This window comes from Zootoca vivipara, chromosome 12 (assembly GCF_963506605.1).
Source record: "Zootoca vivipara chromosome 12, rZooViv1.1, whole genome shotgun sequence".
NCBI lineage: Eukaryota > Metazoa > Chordata > Lepidosauria > Squamata > Lacertidae > Zootoca > Zootoca vivipara.
The window spans coordinates 35,185,496-35,207,306 of record NC_083287.1 but is presented as its reverse complement, the minus strand read 5'-3'; the positions used below and the strand labels follow the sequence as shown (position 1 = coordinate 35,207,306).

General features: G+C 42.1%; 1 protein-coding gene across 1 annotated transcript in view; it reads left to right on the top strand.

Annotated features, from left to right (window-relative positions):
• CUBN (cubilin) overlaps positions 1 to 21,811 on the top strand; it is a 138,948-nt gene that overhangs the window by 511 nt on the left and 116,626 nt on the right. Inside the window, exons 2-12 of the mRNA XM_035129760.2 lie at positions 157 to 298; positions 436 to 565; positions 3,175 to 3,267; positions 7,617 to 7,655; positions 8,204 to 8,305; positions 9,957 to 10,060; positions 14,559 to 14,685; positions 16,457 to 16,625; positions 16,736 to 16,867; positions 18,674 to 18,769; positions 20,771 to 20,892. Coding sequence (XP_034985651.2) covers positions 157 to 298; positions 436 to 565; positions 3,175 to 3,267; positions 7,617 to 7,655; positions 8,204 to 8,305; positions 9,957 to 10,060; positions 14,559 to 14,685; positions 16,457 to 16,625; positions 16,736 to 16,867; positions 18,674 to 18,769; positions 20,771 to 20,892 — 1,256 coding nt within the window. The remainder of the gene's footprint in view (positions 1 to 156; positions 299 to 435; positions 566 to 3,174; positions 3,268 to 7,616; positions 7,656 to 8,203; positions 8,306 to 9,956; positions 10,061 to 14,558; positions 14,686 to 16,456; positions 16,626 to 16,735; positions 16,868 to 18,673; positions 18,770 to 20,770; positions 20,893 to 21,811) is intronic.

Sequence of the window (21,811 nt, the reverse complement as noted above, 5' to 3'; positions counted from 1 at the left end):
TGTCTCTCGTAACTAAGTTATGGATGGGTCAGAAGGGGGAAAGAGCTGAATAAGCATCTCTGTGAATATGCAAAGAGTCCTGTCAGGGCAAAGTACAACCTGACACTAGGTTAATCCTTGAAGATAGTGCAGATTTCACTTTAACCCACTGCACAGTCCTGGAAGACTTGCAAGGAGGAATGTTGAGTCCAGCCTCTCTTCAGTGGACTTTGGTGACATTCCTGATTATTTCTGGATTCAACTATGGATCTGAATCTACTGAGAAAAAGAGAGCAAAAAGGAGCATCAGTCAGGATCAGTAAGTAATCCTTTTTAGGGTGTTCCCTGCAACCTGGCTTGCTCAGACAGCACAGACAGAGCATAGATTAAGCAGCTTCGCGATATCTCTGGCAAGTTTTACTCCACGTGCAATCTTCTTCCTTTTCAATGCGCCAGGCCTCGCTTGTCCTCCGAAAGGGGAAATTTAGTGTTCCATACTGGCTCTGCCAAAAACATTGAATTCAGAACCGGATCGCAGGGCAGAATAAAAGTTAACGAAGAAGACCTTGTGGAGACTTTGATCCAGGTAATCTTTTGTGTTGTTTTATTTGGTTCATTGGTGTCCTTTCAATGGCTTTTGGATGCAAAGAGTTATAGTCATTCCGTATGGAGTTACATAGGCCAGCACACAGAGCCATCAGGGCACATAGAGCTTCACAAGATAGGTCCCTGTCCTGAGGAGCTTACAGGGAATAATTTGGCACAGAGGAAGGGTAGGGGAGGTCAGCCAAAATGATTTGAGTATACAGTGGTACCTAGTGCCACCGTAATTTCAAATATCAACTGTATTTGTTTATTTCATTCATGAATCACTTCCCATAAAACATCCCAAAGGAATAGCAACCAAAGCATCAACAATAAAATGATATATTACAACAATTTCAGATCTAATACTGATAGAGACTGGGATAAAAGTCTGTGCCGCAGATTGCATCCACTTAAATGGCTTGTTGAAAAAGGAAGGTATTGGATAGTCACCAAAATGACAAGAGAGATGTTACCTGTCAGATACGGAATGGGAGGGAATTCCAAAGTGTAGGTACTAAAGGCTTGATTCCTATTTCATATGGAACAGACCTCCCGATAAGATGCTATCACAGAATCACAGAGTTGGAAGGGATCCTGAGGATCATCTAGTCCAACCCCCTGCAATGCAGGGGTATGCGGCCATCCCATACAGGGATCAAACCTGCAACCCTGGCGTTATCAGCACCACGATCTAACCCAGCACAGTGATTAAGTATCTAAGGGGTGAGGCAATCTTTGGGGTATCCTGGTTCCAAGCTGTATAGTACTTTATACTTTAGATTTGGTTTTTGTAGCTAATTGGCAGATAGTGCCATTTCCTTTCGCTGTTGTGTTGACAATGTTGATGGGACACTTCCATCTGTTGTGAGTTAGACCGCTTCAATCAATCCAGCTCTGGACTGGACTATCCCACATGGTGCATGCCTTTCTGCAAAAGTAATTGGGCCACGTGGAAAACACAGTTGTGATATGAGGTCTTTTTGTTGCTATGGGGACAGTCCGGGCCACAAGTGCTTCTGGAGTTCTTTAGCTCATGCCAGCCTCTCTTCATGGTATCCTTGGTTTTCCTCTTTTCATAGAACCAACGGTACCAGGAGAAATCAAGTGCTATAGTCACGTGGCTTCTTCCAAACTAAGTGGGTTCAGAGCTCTTCAAAGCTTTCAAGCCCACCAATCCAGCATCTACTCCTGCTTCTATCTTATTCTGATCTTCTCCCATTTGTCTAAATAATAATTGTTTTTTGCTGCCCTTAATAGCTGCTGGAGATGATTGTGGCTGATTACAGGGCCATAAATTGAGAATTTATATAAAAATTAAAAGATAAGCTTTTATAGTATATAATTTATGCCTTATCTAAATGAACTTTATAATAACAACATCATGTAATAGAAGTGATGTCAGGGTTAGCATGTGGCAACAACAACAGAAATATACTGTGGCCTTGTAAGACCTTTGGATCACAGGGTGGGCTTTTGTATGTGTACAATTGACATGCAAAACTAGAATTGGTGTCATCGCCCTTTCACCCCCATTTTGTGAGAACCCCTCAATCTCATTGTTGCTGTTATTCCCTTATTTGCCCCCCACCCCCAAGGGGAAGGCCAGGTGAGCAACCAAGCAGAAAGTAATGTATGTATTTACTTTTTATATGCCAAAATTTATACACTGCTTATATGGGGTGTATAGGGTGTTAGGGTGCTCCTTCTGCGGTAGTTTGTCGACCTTTGGTCTCCACCCTGCATTCAGCTTTCACCTGTGGCTCCTAGAAGCATGTGACAGCAGCCACACCCTGGGAAATGGCTGCGACTTGCCAGCTGAACCAGGTGAGGGTAGTCAAAGGGTCTCAAAGCCTCAGTGAGTTAGGGACTTCCCCTCCATGTGAAGATGCAGGTTGGACGGGTTGGGCAGGCGAGACCAATAGTGGGTCCAACAGTCAAGGAGGTGGTTTCTGCATGTGCTACAGATGGAAGTGAGGGGCAGATGGGATTTGTCAACCTGGGGCAGTAGCCCATCTAGGAGAAGGAAAACTCTGGTCTTAAACCTCCACTGCCTTGCGGGATACAGTCATACCTCGGTTTAAGTACCCTTCGGTTTGAGTACTTTCAGTTTAAGTACTCTGTGGATCCGACTGGAACGGATCAATCCACTCTCCATTACTTTCAATGGGAAAGTTCGTTTCAGGTTAAGTACGCTTCAGGTTAAGTACGGACTTCCAGAACCGATTACACTCATACTTTGGGTTAAGTACGTTTCACATTGAGTACTCTGCGGACCCATCTGGAACGGATTAATCCACTTTCCATTACTTTCAATGGGAAAGTTCACTTCAGGTTAAGTACACTTCAGGTTAAGTACAGACTTCCAGAACCAACTGTGTTTGTAAACCGAGGTACCACTGTATCTTCAGGAGAAGAAAAGTCTAAGGAGTAAACCCTACACAAATCTGGAGTGGAGTCCCTAAGGCAGTTGGACGGTGCCTTGTAGGCCTCCCTCCAGCAACCAGCAGTGTTCTGTATTTATCGCCCTTGTGGATTTCTCACAACATCCCTGAAAACTGAGTTCATTCCCTGCACTTTAAAGCACTGTTGATTTCTTTTAAAATTTAGATCAGAAAGAATAAAGATGAGATTCTGGAACTGAAAAGAATAGCTGGTATCCCTCAAAATATTTCCAGTCAGATCACACAGCTCCATTCTAAGGTAAGTCTTGTTTTCTATAACGTTATACACAAAGATATTTTCAGCTCTTCACCATGTGAAAAAAGAAAGTCAGTCTTTTGCCATAAGAGTGATGTAGGAGTTGGAATGTCAGGAAATGACCTTTCCAAATTTCCACTCAGCCATGAAGTTCATTGCACAACCTTGGGCTCATTCCTATTTTGCAGCCCAACTTACCTTACAGGATTATTGTCAGGATGAAATGGGGCAGTGAGGAAGTCATCTATACTGTCTCAAAATTCTTGGAGGAAATAGTGGGAAATAACTGCAATAAAGTTTCATATCCTAGTTGAGAATTCTGCACTTTAAACCACATGGACAGTGCTCACAATACATATTTTCAAAAATAATTGTATTTTTTTCTATAAAGAGACATATACTGATTTCACTGGGTACTGGGCCAAATCCTATTTCTATGGATTTTTTTCTCCAGCTCCATGCTTTTTACCAACCTACTGCCACAATCACTCATGAAAGCCGAGTTTGGAGTGTCGTTTTCGTTAAAAACAGCACATAACTTGCGGAAGAACTTCTAGCAAAGAGTTACCAAAGCTGGTTGAATTTGAAAATAAAACCCCCGTTTCTTGTATCGTTATTAATCATACACCCAGCACTGAAATTTGCTTGCTTTCCAGGCAAATCACAAGTTTTAGCTAGACAGATGGAAGTTGACAGTGCAGATCCAAATGTAAAATCCCATGGCATGCTTGGTTCAGGTGGTGCATAATGAAGCTATTGTAAATCCTGCTGATTTTAATGGGAGAAAGTTACTAAATATGTGCTCAACTTTTTCCTGTTCAAATTAAGGACCACTGCAGCTGGTCCATTTCTATGGTCTTGTGCCTTTAAAAAACGAAATGAAACGCGGGGAGGTGGTTCCTGCAATTCAGCAGGATGAACTGATCCGCTCCAGAGGGGACTGTGCTAACGGTAAATTTTGGAAATAGGTGTCTTCTGACTGGTGCAATAAGATGATTAAAGTGGCAGCCCTAGTAGGGGAAAGAGAGGCACAGGCAGGAAAATCTCTTTGGTCAGCCCTGTTCATGAAGCGTCAAAGGCAAAGCATAATGATTAAGATAATGATGGAGTAAGTGAAGAAAGAATCATCTCCTCTGCCCCCCCTCTTCCTTTTTTTATTAAAAAAAGGAGAAGTGTAAGGTGGTTTTCAGCTAAGTTTTACTTAGAAGAGACCCTCTGAAATTAATGAACATGACTCTAAGTTATCTTCATTAATTGAAATGGGTCTACTCTGACTAAGACTTAGTTGACCATATTCTTCACTGTTGTGATGGCAGCAGAACTGATGGTTTCTCTGCCACTTCTGGGTCCAGAACAGGCGCCTGTCTGAGCTCCAATACAAATAAACTGGAGTCCTTGGAGAGTTGAGAAAATCAAATGAAAAGATTCCAAGAGCTCTGGCCAGGTAAAGGAATAATTTTTAGAAAGTTTTAAGTTGAGAATAATGAGACAAATTCCAGTAGCAATCCAGTTTTTAGAAATCCAGGACAAGGCCCTGTTTTGGTTTATTCTTCATCAGCTCTAGTTTCATAGTTTCAAGGTCAAAGCGTACCATTCATGTGAATGGTATGCTTTGACCTTGAAACTATGAAACTAGAGCTGATGAAGAACAAACCGAAACAGTACCTGTCTGAGCTCGGCATTTTGAACAGGGTGGTGGGAGAAGTTTTAGTACCACCACTGTGAATTGCTGCCATGGCTAGAAAGTTTTTTTTAAAACTTAGATATATAGAATCAGCTTTATTTTTTCCCCCAACTATGCTTTTGAAGAAAAGACTTTTTAGTTGCCCTGGCAAACTACATTTCCTGTGCCACCTCACCCCAAATGTCTGGCTCTAAGAAGGATACCTTTCTCAGAGTCCAAGCAAGGCGGGCAGGGAAGTGGACTTGGAACCAACCAATCACCGTGGATGTAAGCAAGTTTGGCTCCCAAGCAAAGTGGGCCATGGTGTTGGCACACATACGTTCAGTGGGTTGGGTTGTGCGTGCCATGTGGTCTGTCCTGCACCCAGTGGTGGAGCTTCATGCTCCGGCACCAGGGGTTGGAAAGCAGGCGGGGGCGTGGTGTGCATCCTGGGGGCATGGCGCGCCACCCGCAGGGGTGTGGCGCCCAGCGCGCGGGGGGGGGGGAGCCACGATGGCACCACACTGGGATCGTGCTGCTGGGGGCGATGCACTTCCCCCGCTCCCCTCTTCCTGCCCCCCTCAAGTGAGCCTGTTGTGGTTGGGACACGCTGCCATAATAATAATAATAATAATAATAATAATAATAATAATAATAATAATTTATTATTTATACCCCACCCATCTGGCTGGGCTTCCCCTGCCACTCTGGGCAGCTTCCAACAAACATTAAAATACATCAAATATCATAGATTAAAAACTTCCCTAAACAGGGCTGCCTTTAGGTATTTTCTAAATGTCAGGTAGTTGTTTATCTCTCTGACCTCTGATGGGAGGGTATTCCACAGGGCGGGTGCCACTACTGAGAAAGCCCTCTGCCTGGTTCCCTGTAACTTGGATTCTTGCAGCGAAAGAACTGCCAGTAGGCCCTCGGCGCTGGACCTCAGTGTCCGGGCAGAACGATAGGGGTGGAAACACTCCTTCAGGTATACTGGACCGAGGCCGTTTAGGGCTTTAAAGGTCAGCACCAACACTTTGAATTGTACTCGGAAACGTACTATTTCACTACTGTTGAAATAGGATCCAGCTTCCAGTCTGTTCAACTTCTGTACATAGACCAGAGGGACTAACCCCCTTCTTGCTATTTTGGGATTAATCATTAGCTTCATTTGCAGCATTGATACTGATCTGTAGTTATCTAAGTATATTTCATTGTGTTTTCTATTTTAAGCAAATTTTTGAATTACTTTGGCAGCTTTGGGATCTTTAGTTAACGTAACTTGTAAATGCTATGTAAACTTGAAAAAAAAACCCTTCATAAATATGAAAACATAAAATGTGTACTGTAAGGCTTAACCCACAATCCTGTGGTCTGGAGATTTTGCTTCGAGTTTAGAAGATCACACAAGCACAGTTCTGTATCATGTTTTTCTTTTTCTTTTAAATGCTCTGTATTCAATATACAAAACCGTATCTCTATATAGATAGCAGGAGCAGAAACCTAAAATTCTGAATTCGAGCAGTTTAGTCTCTTTAGGCTTGCTCTTAAAAATATTCAATGGTCAATTCATTCTTGATGTAAGTGGCCTTGGCTGTAGGCCTTCGGAAAACATTTCATAGACTAAGAACTTATTCAGAAGCAAATATAAGAGTTTGTTGGTCTCTCTCTCTCTCTCTCTCTCTCTCTCTCTCTCTCTCTCTCTTTTTACAGCGTTTTACATAACTTCGTGAAATAGACTCAAAAATGGCTAGAGACAAATAAGTTTCTTTCACTAATCACTGATTTAGGTTACATGACAAAAAACCATGGAGTGTAACAGTCTTGGGAAACAAGGTTCATGATTGCTACCAACTAACAAAAATGAAGCCATGTTTTGTAAACTGAAGGAAAATATTCTTTTAAGCTTTAATGTCAGTTACTTCGTATCACATTACTGGAAGTATGTTTGGAAGTTTGAAAGTATTTTCTTTTTAATTTGACAATAATTTCTATTTAGTTTGATAATTTCCTGCTTGTTACATTATTATTTATTCAATTTATATACTGCCCTTTATGGAAAGATCTCAGGGCAGTATACAACATTAGAAACATCAACAAGAAAAACATTATAAAAGCATAGTAAAAAGCATACAGACAACCTAATAGTAAAACAATCATAATATTAGCAGTCCCCCCCCCACTTTCACAGGCCATAGATTATTAAATAGACATAGGCCTGGGTAATGTTTTTGCCTGGCATTTTCTTGAGTGCTTGGAAGGTGATGATTCTTCAGAGCTTGGAGAAGAGGGGTGTGGGTGGGTGTGAAAAACTTTTTGGAAGAGAAAGATCTGTGAGCCCACTCTTGGCACCTCAAGATCTCTCTGGGGTTCTGATGTGGGACAATGGGTCTGCTGTCTTGTAGGAGAATGATCTGTTTTGCAAATAAAGCAGATGCTATGAAGGTGCCATGAATCTCATCCAATGAAACCAGATCTGGATAGCCCTGCCCAGGGACTTCCTTCACTGCTTGTGTTGCAGAGAACACAACAGTACTGAAAATATATTCACTTTGAAAGTCCATCCTTTCTTCTTAGCCTGCCCATTATGCTTGATTATAATGTCTAGCTATTATTCCAGTAATGTCTAGCTATTATTCCAGTAATGTCTAGCTATTATTCCCAAATGTTTGTCTTTACATTTCTTTTGTAGATTGTGAATATCGAAGGCAGACTTCAAAGCCTTGAGCAGGTGAGTAATTTTATGGAATAAGACAAAGTGTTCTGTAGTCAGAAATCTTAGTACTGTAGTGCAGCAAGAAGATAAATTGTGCTCAATCCTGGGCTTAAAAACAACAACCCAGGATAGCTGTGTGGACCTCCTCCTCCCCTCTCCTTGCTACCCTCCTGCCTCCCTTTTGAAAGTCCTGGATCACTCCGAGTAGATCTGATCTGACACCAGGTGATCCAGGGCTGGCTCAACCCTGTGGCTGTATCCTTGGTTGACCCAAATCAGCCCAATTCTTTTAGGCATCCAGGGTTCAGCTGGAGTCAGCAGACAGCCCTCATAAATAAACTTTAATGCTTATTTCTGAGAAATACCGTAGGTTTTCTATTGACAAAGCAAAAGGAGAGCTTTCGTTATACACCCATTAAGTCTTTTCTCTGAATTGGCTGTTTGCGAGCACCTCAACAGAGCCAAGTCCTCTACACACTATGAAGGTTATTTAGGAAAGACTGTGCCAATGAAGTAATAAACGCTAACTGACTGGGTTTATTTTTGCCCTTGTTTTGTGCCAGACCATCCTGAGAAAAGCCTGTAACAGCAATCCCTGCCAGAATTCTGGAACCTGCATTGATTTGCTAGATGCCTTCTTCTGCCTTTGCCCCAACAACTGGCAGGTAAGGTAGTCGCTCAACAACTTCCAGTTGATGCAATATGTAAAGTTCAACCACTGCTACTGCCATCATCTGCAAAGGACCCAGTCAATGCATTGCTCACAGAAGCAGGTAGGAATATAAACATGGTGTTATCGATTAGGGGAAGGGCTGTAGTTCAGTGATAGAGCATCTGCAGAAGGTCCCACATTCAACCCCTAGCATCTCCAGGTAGGGCTGTGAATGTCCTCCATCTGAAACCCTGGAAAACCAGTGTCAGTCAGTGTACTGCGTTAGCTGAACCAATGTTTTGGCTAAGCAGCTTAGTACACAAGAAGAGCTTTGCTGGATTTACAAAGTAAAAACAACAACCCACTTACACAAAATCAAAATATAAACACCCATCATTAAAATTTGCAATAACACAATCCTATGGAAGCATTAATGTGGGATGGGACTCAGTCCAATAGATTTCAATATTTATTACTTTTTATTTATTTTTGCAGAAATTTTTATTAAAGTTTTACAATACAACAAAATAATGTCTAGAAAAAATGAAGTCAGAAATATCAAAAGAAATAAAGAAAGGGAAAAGAACAACAAAAGAAAAGAGAGGAAAGCAAAGGGAGGAGAAATCCATTAGAAATAACAAAACACACACACACACAGAGAGAGAGAGAGAGAGAGAGAGAGAGTCCGTGCTGTGAAGCTATCAGATAAGAAATGCACCATAGGTGGAAATGGTTTTCATTTAAACATTGATCATCTTATTCATGATACAGCCTCTAAGCTGGATAAGAAGAGGCTCCAGCGAGCAGTAAGAACTGCAGAGAGGGTAATTGGTGTTAGTTTGCCTCCAATAGAGACACTTTATGCCGCTCGAGTCAGGAAGAGAGCAGAGAGAATTGCTGTCATCCTGGTCATCACCTGTTTGATTTACTCCCATCCGGACTTTGGTACAAAAACGTCTAGGCACAGGAATAGCTTTTTTCCTTGTGCCATTAAATAGTTGAATCTGTAGTTGTGGACGAAAGGGGGGCCAGTTGGTGGTATGGGGTTTTTTCGCTGTGCTGTTGTATTGTGAGGGGAATAGCGTTTGTATAAGATACGTTTTTCTTTACATTGCAATGTAGTCAAAGCAAAATTCCAAGTATGGTTGATACTTGGCCAATAAACTATTCTATTCTATTCTAGGGTTTCCCAAGTTCCAAAATTAAAATTTTATTCATGCAGAGGAAGTGGGGCGGGGGAGGCAAGTGTGGATGTTTAACTGAACCTCTTGTATTAGTAGGATGTATTGTGTTCATTGGCAGCACACAAATGGATCTCTAAAGATTAACCCCTTGAGCAGAGCATGTGCTCCTTTGCATATTTGGCATTAGGAGCTGGAGGGCTAATGGTGCATGATTTCACTTCCCAAGGGGAAGCTCCATGCTTCTACTATAATGGTCCTATGCTTTAAATTAAATAAAAGCATGCTATATTTCCATGGACAAGCAGGGGAGATCTGAACAACTGAGTTTTATTTTAGTGTTTGCAAAGGGCAGTTTTGCCGCAAGCCAACCAGATGCTGCATTACAATCTTTTGAAATTCTATATCATCACATTGGCTCTGCGGAACCCATTGTGTGTCTGTTTTACTCAGGAAATAAGCTCTATTTTGCTCTGTTTTCAGGGGCCATTCTGTTCTGCCGACGTTAATGAATGTCAGATTTATGCTGGGACACCTCTAGGCTGCCAGAATGGGGCAACGTGTGTAAATACCCCAGGTAGTTACAGGTAAGTAACTCCTGCTAATGTCCTTAGGAGGATGTCCGTTATAGTTTTGCTGAGTGCTACGAACATGCAAGATACAAAAATAAAGAGTGCCTCTAGATCATCACAATTTGCAGGAGGAATTCAAGTGGATACTGGAAATTTAGGCTTGTGCAACAAAAGCAGATTAAACAACGGTCTGTCGCAACAAATCCACTTCTAAAACAATAAAAGCAGACTTTTGTGGTTATGAAATTGAGTGAGAAATGCACAGAAAAAACGTGGAAAGGACCAATGATTAATGGGAAGACATATCATATCATATGGTGTTTCCTGCTTGGCAGGGGGTTGGACTGGATGGCCCTCGTGGTCTCTTCCAACTCTATGATCCTATGATCAACAGCCTGCAGCTGCTGCCCACCTTTAGCAGCAGCAGCTTTTGTAGCTGGAGTCAGTCACGGCTCCATCCTTGAGTGGTTTTATAAAGTATCACAAAGAAGAGACCATTCAGGGAATTTATAACAACTCTTTTCAATATAAAACAGTTTATGGAGGGAACAAACCATGCAGCAGGTTGTTGCTTGCAATGAAGAACTCAACCTAAACTACACACTGCCTGAGAGCTGATTCAGCAGTTCCCCGTATGGTAAGCCAAGAGGGCAATTACACTACAGTTATTTCCTGTCTGGAATATATATTTGAACCCTGATAGTGCATATTGCTTGCCTGGAGTAGGGTAGGGAGGGTGTGTGTGTGTGCAAAACTAGCCTACTGTTCACATTTTAAGTTCATTGCTCCACCCTCTTTTACCTCTGCCCCTTCCCATTTCATGCAGCCCTCCTAGCTTGGACTTGTTTTAAGGTCCTGCTCCTTAAAAAATGGCTAGCTGGTAAAAAAAACAACCCATAATTTCCTGACGAAGCTTTCTCAGTGTAATGGGACCGCATGCCAGAGTTCTCTGCAAAGCATTTTGGTTTTGGAACAACAACAACACACAAAATCCCTTCCTCTGCAAATATTTGCTTGGCATTCCTTGTGCTTTGGAAAGCTTGCAAGCTTTTACACAAATTAGTTCAGGGCAACTCTTGATTTGATTATTCTTTAGTCTACTTCTTTGTCTGTGCACACATAAGGTTAAAAACAAGAACCTTCCTGAAGTGTCACCCATCTCACTCTGGACACTGTGATTCTCTCTTGCTTGCCAGTCAGACCCTCTGAGAATTGCCTCCTAAAATATACTCAGAGTCGAGAGTGAATTTCATGCTCTTTATTCAGCTCGTAGTCATCAGGGAGAAGAAGAGAAGAATGCCCTTTTCCCAAAACCATCTGCTTATACACATTATTTAGACAATGGGCTTTGCGTGATTGGCTACTTCAGGGCTACACCTGTGGGCCAATCAGTTTGTGGATTGACTTCTGACAGCAGCCTGATTGGCTGCTCCTGCAGGCCAATCAGGTTGCGGATTCACTTCTGTCAGCCGCCTGATTGGCTGCTCCTGCAGGCCAATCAGGTTGCGGATTCACTTCCACCTGGAGTTGGATTGGGTGGCTCCTGCGGACCCATCAGACTGCTGATTCTGGATCCTATTGTTCTATGATTCAGCTCAGTACATAACACCTCCTTTTCCACCCTGTGTGTGAGACGGGTAGAGAAGGAAAGCACTTCACATACCGTAGCACATAGTTAAATCCTGGAATTTGGTTCTGCAGCGAGAAATGATGGCTACCAACCTGAATGACTTCCAAGTGTCCCAGAAAAATGAACATCCCATTTCCCCCTGCAACAGCACTTAACCACCCAGAGGTCCTTTACCTATACCTTTTACCTAGTATGTCAGCTTTCTTTGTTCACCTGGAGTACAGCCTGTTTCATCAGATGCAAGACATGAAATGCCCTATTTAAAAATAAATGAGATCATTATCATCATCATCACCATTTATTATTTATACCCCACCCATCTGGCTGGGTTTCCCCAGCCACTCTGGGCAGTTTCCAACAAAATATTAAAATACAATAGTCCTTCAGATATTAAAAGCTTCCCTAAACAGGGCTACCTTCAGATGTCTCCTGAAAGTCCGATAGTTGTTTTTTTCTTGACATCTGGTGGGAGGGCGTTCCACAGGACGGGCGCCACTACCGAGAAGGCCCCCTGCCTGGTTCCCTGTAACTTCGCTTCTTGCAGTGAGGGAACCACCAGAAGGCCCTCGGAGCTGGACCTCAGTGTCCGGGCAGAACAATGGGGATGGAGACGCTCTTATAATGTTTGGTCCACCCAAAAGTACCATAGGGATGATATCAAAGAGCTCACCGTCCTAGTTAAGAAAATGTTATTCTTGCTTTCTATCTGACATTTTCTTAACAGGGTCACATTTCATTTCAATTCAAAGCAATGTTTCAGAAAAAAAACTAATGACCAGAAATGGAAAACAGTGACCAACAATTCCTTCATTCATTGTTCTGTTGAGATTGTTATGGAGCTGATCTTTTTGAACATTCTTGTTTCTAAAGCTTTGATCTGGACAGCATGACGGTAGTAATAAATTAATATCTTATTCAAATAGATAAAATACAGTATCATTTTATACCTCCTCAGGGAGTTCTATCAGTGCAGAACTTGGTGTTTTGAAGTCTGCATGACTAATCACTGAGACTTGTGGTCACTTTTTTGAAGTGCCAACCAATGTTCTTTTTCTTCTAAACCGGGCGATTTGTTTTATCTTCCCCAGATTGGCGGAAGGCTGGAAGATGCTTTGTGCTTACAGAGTCTAACGCTCTGATTCTAAACACGTTTTCCAGGAAATAAGTCCCACTGTCTGAAATAAACAACCTGTTAAAAGACAAGCCATTGCTTTATTACAGTTGGGTAGGGGGTAGTCAAGCATTAAAGCTTTGAAATCTGAGTTAATCAGTACCACTTCACTGGAGGCTGGGCTCAGTAACCTAGCTTTGCTTGCTTTGAATGTATCAAGTCAACCAGCTAATGGAACGTGGAACACTGAAAAGTTAATAATCTGGACTTCTGGCTAACAGTGAAACGGGGATCTGAGCATATACAGTTACATGTACAATGAAATGTAACTGTGAATGTATATAGTTTAAAAGCTTCATTTGCTTTATATTGTTTGCATGGAACACTAAGCCAAATCATGTCTTAGTGCAAACATGTGATGGTACTGGCTCCCAGACCAGGGAGGAGATTACAGCTGTTTTACTCTTTTTCAATTTGGCACAGTGTTTTGCCTGTTTGCAGTTTGTTGGGAGGGCAACAGAAGAGATCATTCTCTGTGTAACTTAAGGGTTAATTCTGTTGTTATTGTCAACTAACCAAGAAGGAGGCAGGTAGGGTTGTTGTTTAGCAACCAAGCAGAGTTTCCCGAGATAGCTCATCCCCTGGTTGCCTGTCTAGTTTTTAATTTTTTCTCTGTATGACATGTGGGACCTGCAACCAAAGTTGCACTGAGGATTGTTGCTGTTCAGGATTCCAGTCATTCTTTCCTATCTACCCCTCTCTGTTTTCCATCCCCACCATCAGCATTCTGTAGGCATTGAATATGCTTAGTCCTCATTGGACTATTTTGAGGAGCTTCTCCCCTTAGGTCTTTCCCCCCTAAATAATTTGTGTGCTTCTGCAGACCTTGGAGTCACCCCAAACCTGCTGATAGCTCCACCTAATGTGTGTGTGGTGGTGTTTTTTGTTTTGTTCTGTTTTTTGGCTAAAAAAAAGGAATGCCACTTACAGTTGAAACACTGTAAATGGAGGGAATGGCTTCAGGTTAGTGGAAGCAAGGCAGGCTCTAGATCCAAACACTAGCCAAGTTAACTAGATGTTACAAAGTAGAGAAAAAGTTTGATGCAAGTCGAGGAAATCACGTAGAATACTCTGATGACTCATAAATTTCTTCATCTTTCTGGACACTTAAAAAAAGCATAACATTCTTACTGTTAATTCTTGCATTCTCCACACCAGTGTTTCCCAACCTTGTGCCTCCAGCTGTTTTCGGACTACAATTCCCATCATTCCTGACCACTGGTCTTGCTAGCTAGGGATGATGGGAGTTGTAGTCCCAAAACATCTGGAGGCACAAGGTTGGGAAACACTGCTCCACACACCTCTCAAGGCAATGTACCATAAAACAGCTAAAACCCATTCTAAATCAACACAACAAATAGCAGGTGTATTTTTTAATTTTTTTAAGGACACCCATGGTAGAGACCCATTTATCTTGTTGGGATCTTGGAACAAAAATGTCTTCATTTGTTTCCAGAGGGCACCTGCCAATATCTCAACAGGAAAGCTCTTCCCCAGAAGAGAGGATGCCATACTGAATGCCCTGCTCTGTTACTGTGGAATGAGCTCCTGAGGTCTTTGGAAGTTGCAGGAGATGCTGCAGATCAGATATAAGTGTACAAATTAAGACATCATAACTCATAGCATGAAACTGGTTAATGTTTGGCAGATTGAGGGCAGAACTTAGGCACATGGAAGGGTGTTACAGTGTTATTTCATTCTTCCTCTGAAAGCTGCACCTGTGCACCAGAAACCTATGGACCTCACTGCGTGTCAAAATATGATGACTGCCAAGGGAGATCTCCTGCTCTCTGTGGGCATGGGCTCTGTGTTGATGGAAACAGGGAGCAACCTGGTCAGGTAAGCAAAGAGAGTCGATGTAGCCCTCCGAGAAAGAAAGTTATGAAGCAAAATGTGCAGGTAGCCTCCTGAACAATTTCTGTGAGATGAACAAGCCTGGCTGCTCCCACTTTTTTATCCACTGAGTCAGAGCTGCGATAGGTGTTTGGACATAGGAATTCCTGGGGTTCTAAAATGCTGCTGCTTTTCGTTCCCCTTTAGTGCACTGTTCCTGCTTCTGTTTTATTTTCTAGTCCTTGAAATACCTGCAGTTTGTCCTTCCTTTTCCCTAGCAACCAGGATGCATCTTTCCTAGGGTGGGTTTGTTTGAGATCATGCAGTCCACAGAGGCAATGTTCTGCACTTACTACTACATAATAAGTACAAGTGAGAGTTAAAGAACTGTCCCCATCCCTAAATAGCAAATGCAAAAAACTTTACAAAAAGACTTTGGCATGGGCAGGAGCCAAGGACCATTAAGAATTCACTCTATAGTTAAATTGCAGTTCAGTGGCATGTATGTCTACTCAGAAGTAGGTATTTTGTGTTTAATGGAGTTTACTCCCAGGTAAGTGGGTTTAGGATTGAAACTTAAGCTTTGGTTTCATGTAGGCATTGTGTAAAATCAGGATCCTTGTGCCTTTAGCAGCTTCGTGGTAGGCAAAAATTCAATAGGTTAAGCCTTTTCTAGTACTGTATGGAAATGCAAATATGGCAAAAACTTCAGATGTTCACATTCTGCCTGCTAGGCATTTTATTATGTATGTGGCCACTGATTTATTATTGGGTCCTTTAGTCTACCTGCAAGAGAGAACACACATCTGCATATAATGCAAAACATGCAAATTTGTGCAAATCTGTGGCCTTTTTTCAAGTGGTTTGGAAGGCCACATTCACAAAGTACTGGGGCCAGAAAATCCTGCTGGCACCCTTGGCCCTTGTTTTGGAGTTTGAATTGCTCTGGTTCAGACTATACTAGCTTTAAATGCATTTCGTCAGTGAATGAATTACCTTTGTTTGTGAATTTCCCCCAAAGCATAACAAACCCACAGTATTCCAAAGACAGAGCAGCCAAGTTTATTTGTAGATGGTTATGTTTGTATCAGTCTTACGATACACTAGTAGGTTGTGCTCGCTGAATTTAATTATATTTAGGCTGATTTCATGATTACTGGTCATTCTCTGGCCTATTCTGATTAAATTACAGGTTCCCTTTTACTGGAGCACATTAAGCCTCTGCTGCTAGTAGAGGAGAGCAAGCTTGGGCAAAGAACACAGAAATGGGGCTCTGTAAAGGCAAATCAAGGGATGCGGGTGATGCTGTGGGTTAAACCACAGAGCCTAGGGCTTGCTGATCAGAACGTCGGCGGTTCGAATCTCCACGACGGGGTGAGCTCCCGTTGCTCGGTCCCAGCTCCTGTCAACCTAGCAGTTCGAAAGCACGTCAAAGTGCAAGTAGATAAATAGGTACCGCTACAGCGGGAAGGTAAACGGCGTTTCCGTGCGCTGCTCTGGTTCACCAGAAGCGGCTTAGTCATGCTGGCCACATGACCTGGAAGCTGTACGCCGGCTCCCTCGGCCAATAACATAACATGAGATGAGTGCCGCAACCCCAGGGTCGGTCATGACTTGACCTAATGGCCAGGGGTCCCCTTTACCCTTTAAAGGGAGATCACTGTGCAGCTGCAAGCCTGGCTTGAAATTAGCAATAGTGCAAAAGGTTTATTAGGAGCAGTTCCTCTTGTGGCATTTACACTGGCATGTTCATGATTTCCCTGTTTTAACTTGACAGCCCAAGTACAGCTGCATCTGTGATGCTGGCTGGATGGTGCCCCCAGGGAGCCCTGCCTGCACTGCTGACATCGATGAGTGTAGCCTCCCTAAACCGCCCTGCTCACTGGATCCTCCTGTGCAGTGCCAAAACCAGCCAGGCTCTTACTCCTGTGGTCCTTGTCCATCAGGTGAGTAAGGAAATAAAAAGAGTCCTGCTGGATCAGACCAGAGGCCCATCTGCTCCATCACTCTATCCTCACAGTAGCTAGCCGTATCATGCAACTTTCTGTTTCCATAGGTTGGCAAGGAAACGGCTACACCTGCCAAGATATTAACGAATGTGAGATAGATAATGGAGGCTGTTCAACTGCTCCAGTGGTTCAGTGCATCAACACCATGGGCTCCTTCCATTGCAGCTATTGCCCACCAGGTAAAAAATGGGCGTCCTCTGCATTTCTCAACCGGTTTCAGCTTTGCTGTTTTGTAGACCTTGATGCTGCTATACCTACTCAATAATATCTGGCAAATTGGTCCGACCTGTCCTTTGGGAACCTGCCATCTTTCAACTATCTGCAGAAAGACAAATACATTATGAATGGAAAGGTTCAATAGTTTTCTTCACCTGGTTGTAATGATGTCATTTCTTATGAGACTGCGAGGTTCTATAGTGATTTTATCAAAGAAGGCAAATTCCATTGTGATGCAGGGCAAAAACTGATTACAGTCTTTGAGACTGTAAAGGACTTTTATCCCTGTTCAGGCTGAGTAGGAAACTCTGTGGATTTCCTTCCTTACTTGAAAGCAGTGGACTTCCCTGAGTCTCCTGAGAGCATTTTAGGCTGCAATTCCCATTGCATTCAGTTGGACTGCTGAGAAAATATGCATTGCCTTATCCAACAAATGTGAAGCACTTTGATTCTGTTTGCACACGGTCCAGGAAATGGTATGAAGGCGCATCATGTTTGTTTTCTCCCTGTGACACACACTGTAAGGTGGATGATAGTGCATTGCTAGGGATCTAGCAAGGATAGGTGAAGTGGCTATTAAGGTTCTTTTTGTATCCCGGAGTTTCTTGACACTATGAAACATGTACTTTGCTGTTGCCAGTTCCAGTTCCCTCTTACCTGCTAAGCTTGTGTTGTGTGTGTGGGGGGGGTGCCCACCCCCTGCTTTTTTCCAAATCTACAAAGCACAACATTCCCTGTCCCCTTGATATGTTCTCCTGAGTTTTCCAGCCAAGCAATGCGTACAAAAATGCATATATTGCAGTAAATGGTGCATAAACATACATATGTTAGTGAAAAGTAACATACAAAATGCATTCTAGTTACAGGTAGGAGGTAGGTAGCCGTGTTGGTCTGACGTAGTCGAAACAAATAAATAAATAAATAAAAATTCCTTCCAGTAGCACCTTAGAGACCAACTAAGTTTGTCATAGGTATGAACTTTTGTGTGCATGCACACTTCTTCAGATATGAGCTTCCACACAAAAGCTCATACCTATGACAAACTTAGTTGGTCTCTAAGGTGCTACTGGAAGGAATTTTTATTTATTTATTTATTTTTATTCTATTGAGGGAAATCGCTTTGCAAAAATGTGTGTTTTAGGCAAAAATTCCCTACAAGCACATGTGTTTTAGGATCAATTAGCATTAAAATGCTGGTGGATTTTGAGGGGGACTTTTTAATTGCTAGCTGAGGAGGAAATGTGGAGAACCAAACTTAAGACAGGAAAAAATGAGAAATAGAAACTGAAAATGGCAGTCCGTGGGAAGGAAGCCTAACATTCCTCACCCCCACCCCTTTGAGTGATTTGTTTCTGGGAAAGTTTAACGGCGCCTGGCTCCACAGGGATGCCAGCTTACATCTGGCTTGCACCAACCACTCCAGCCCCATTGCATCTGGGGCTGTTACAGGAACCCGCCACATGGCAGAGATCTAGGGAAGTCGCTGCAGAACCAAGTGCAACGGCTGATGATACTGTCCAGCTCATGAGACTTGGATCGCTCGACTTCCTGCTGATTTATAAGCTATATTAAAATAGACAGGCTTTGTGCTAATGTCAGGAGGACCCGAACAAGCCTTCCTTGGATGATAAAACTGCGGAAGAATTTGCCTCTGGCTTCATTTGTCACTGTTCTCTGTCATCTTTTCAACGGCTTGACAGTATAAACACATGTTTGCTATCATATGACACTGCAGCTTGATAAAATTGCTGGTTTTTTTTCCTAACCAGGCTATGAAGGAGATGGGAAAGTGTGCACCCAGGTTAATATTTGCTCAGTAAACAATGGAGGTTGTCATCCACTCGCTGCATGTACCAGTATAGCAGGTAATGCTGTTGCTAAATCACCACCATCCTCATCCTGAACCCTAGTGTGGTGGAACAGAAAGTTGGGTGAACAATAAACAGACCCTGGTTGAAATCCCCGTTCAGCCATGAAGTGCATTGGGTGGTCTTGGGCCTGTCACTAGTCACATCCACACCATAATAATAATAATAATAATAATAATAATAATAATAATAATAATAAATTTATTTATACTCCGCCCATCTGACTGGGTTTCCCCAGCCACTCTGGGCAGCTCTCAACAAAATATTAAAAACACGATAAAACATCAAACATTAAAAACTCCCCTAAACAAGGCTGCTTTCAGATGTCTTCTAATAGTCAGATGGTTGTTTATTTCCTTGACATCTTATGGGAGGGCATTCCACAGGGCGGGTGCCACCACCAAGAAGGCCCTCTGCCTGGTTCCATGTAACCTCACTTCTTGCAGTGAGGGAACCACCAGAAGGCCCTCAGAACTGGACCTCAGTGTACAGGCAGAACAATGGGAGTGGAGACGCTCCTTCAGGTATACTGGGCCGAGGCCGTTTAAAGCACTAGTTTCCCCAAAAATAATTGTGGGAACTGTATTTTGTTAAGGGTTCTGGGAATTATACCTCTGGGAGGGGTAAAACTACAGGTCCAGAGAGTCTTTTGGGGAAACCCTGTGCTTTAAAAGTATGGTGTGTATGTGATCTGTCTCTCTCACCCATTCTGCTTCTGCTGAACCTGCTTCAAAGGCTTGTTGTGAAGAGAAAAGGCAAGAGGGTGGAAACTGGAAGGAATTTTTTGTTGTTGTTAAAATGCATTCTATTGAGGGAAATCACTTTGCAGCTTTGAACTCCTGCCTCTGGTGACACAAATGGTATTTCTATTTAAAACTGAGAAACAATGGGTGTAATTTAAACAGAACTACAATTCGCCTCCCCAGAGTGGGGAGAATTATGTGTCTTCTCAGTATGCTGTCCTAGAGCTAACTTTATCATCATTTATACATGAGGATGATATCTAAAACAATGCCTAATATAAAGACGTGTTTGATGCCTTTAAATATTTCGGAAGTTTTTAATTGTTCTTAAATATGTTTTTATTCTATTTTTTATAGTATTGTTTCACCACTTTGGTGTTTGCTGCCCTGAGTTATTTTGGAAGGATGGGATAGAAATTTAAATGCTGCTGCTACTACTACTACTACTACTACTACTACTACTACTACTACTACTACTACATTTTATGCAAATCTCTATCCATAATGCATTGCTCAGGAGCACACTGTTGGATGAGAGGAGACCCCTCTCAAGTTAAGGGACCAATCACTACAGGAAGCTGAGTGCCTGTCAGCTCCCCACTTCAATCTTCTGACTTCTTCCTCCTCTCCCTGGCACAGATGCCGGGCACTGGGGGCTTCACCAACATGTAGGGGGCAGGGATATGATGCCCCCTGAACTCCCCCAATACTACAGTAAAATAACAAGCACATACACTCTCATGCTGCAGATGAGGAATTTCAATGCTTTGTAATTGAATCAGATTTTTAACTGGGGCTAATCCCTGTAAAAAATGATTGAGTAAGCAAGCCATTATATTTACCCTAATAATTGAAATGGATTTCCCGCTAAACATCACTATGCACTTACCGGTAATTCCCAGTAACAGCTTTTGCTTGACTAAACAGCTGGAAAATATTGTCTACATCAAGGTTGTTGTAGTTGTTGTTTTAAAAAATAGGGCTTTTATTTTACTCTGTTGCTTAAATCGTTGGTTACATTTCTCTTGAGCGTATGGGTTTCAAACCAGGCTAGTTTAAGTAATCTGACTTAAATCAGAGGATTGCATCTTAAATTATTTGTAAGTCACAATTTTAAAAAGCCAACTGCAATGGATCGTTTGAAGATTTTGCTGCTGATAAAGCAGCCCTTTGAAACAGGGGTGTTCAACATGATTAATATCAAATTATGATGACATTCGTAGCTTTGATTATTTTGCCTCTTTCTTTTTTGCAGGCCTTTTGCCTAGTTGTATCTGCCCGGCTGGATACACTGGGAGTGGCTATGGCCCCAGTGGGTGTGTTGCACTGAGTACTATCTGCCAAACCCAAAACCCTTGTCTAAATGGAGTGTGTCTTGTAAGTGTTCAATGCTATGTTGAAAGCATACGATTTTAGATGTCATGAATTTTTATAATACTAAGCTTTGAGAAGATCAAGTTACGTGTTGGCTCATAACATCTAAGAACATAGGACTTTGCTGCTGCATTGCTAAAAAAGATGTCTATAAATTATTACGTTAAACTGTAAGGATGAAGAGAAATTTGACTTCATTCTCATTCTGTGCGAACTTACCTAGTTCACAGTTCTCAAAACAACATGTGAACTGAAACTCGGCTCTCTTTTGAAGTTTGCGCTTCTCTGAATTTTGTGATATCATTGCCAACCAAAAATGAATATATTGGGGAAAAGATTGCATAGGAATGCATGTGATATTATTATTTATTAATATCATTTGAAAATAACACACAAAATGCATATTATATTTTTGAATGCTTACAAAAATGTGTATGTTAACAAATAATGATATAGTGGACACTTGGGTTGCGAACGTGATCCTTGTGGGAGGAACGTTCATAACCCGCAGCGGCGCGTCTGTGCATGCATAAGCGCCGAAACCTGGAAGTAACCCGAACTTGGGTTCGGCGCAGTGCGCAAACTGAAAACACACAACCTGAAGAGTCTGTAACCCGAGGTATGACTATATTAGGAGAAATGTGCATTAAAATGACAATCTTTCATAAGGGTGGGAATTGCAAATTGATTTACTTTTTTTTAAAAGTTCTCATGTGAAGGTTATCTGCAGCTCAGTGTGAATTTCTCCTAATATAGATATGTCTATATCAAATTTTGCCCAATATACACAATTTTGTAAATCAGTATTCCCCAGTAAAGCATATTTTGGTATATTATTTCCCCCCCAAACATATACATTTATATGCAGAATTTACCGCTGTGTATGCATTTCTGTACGCATTACCTGGCTTGAAAAACTGCA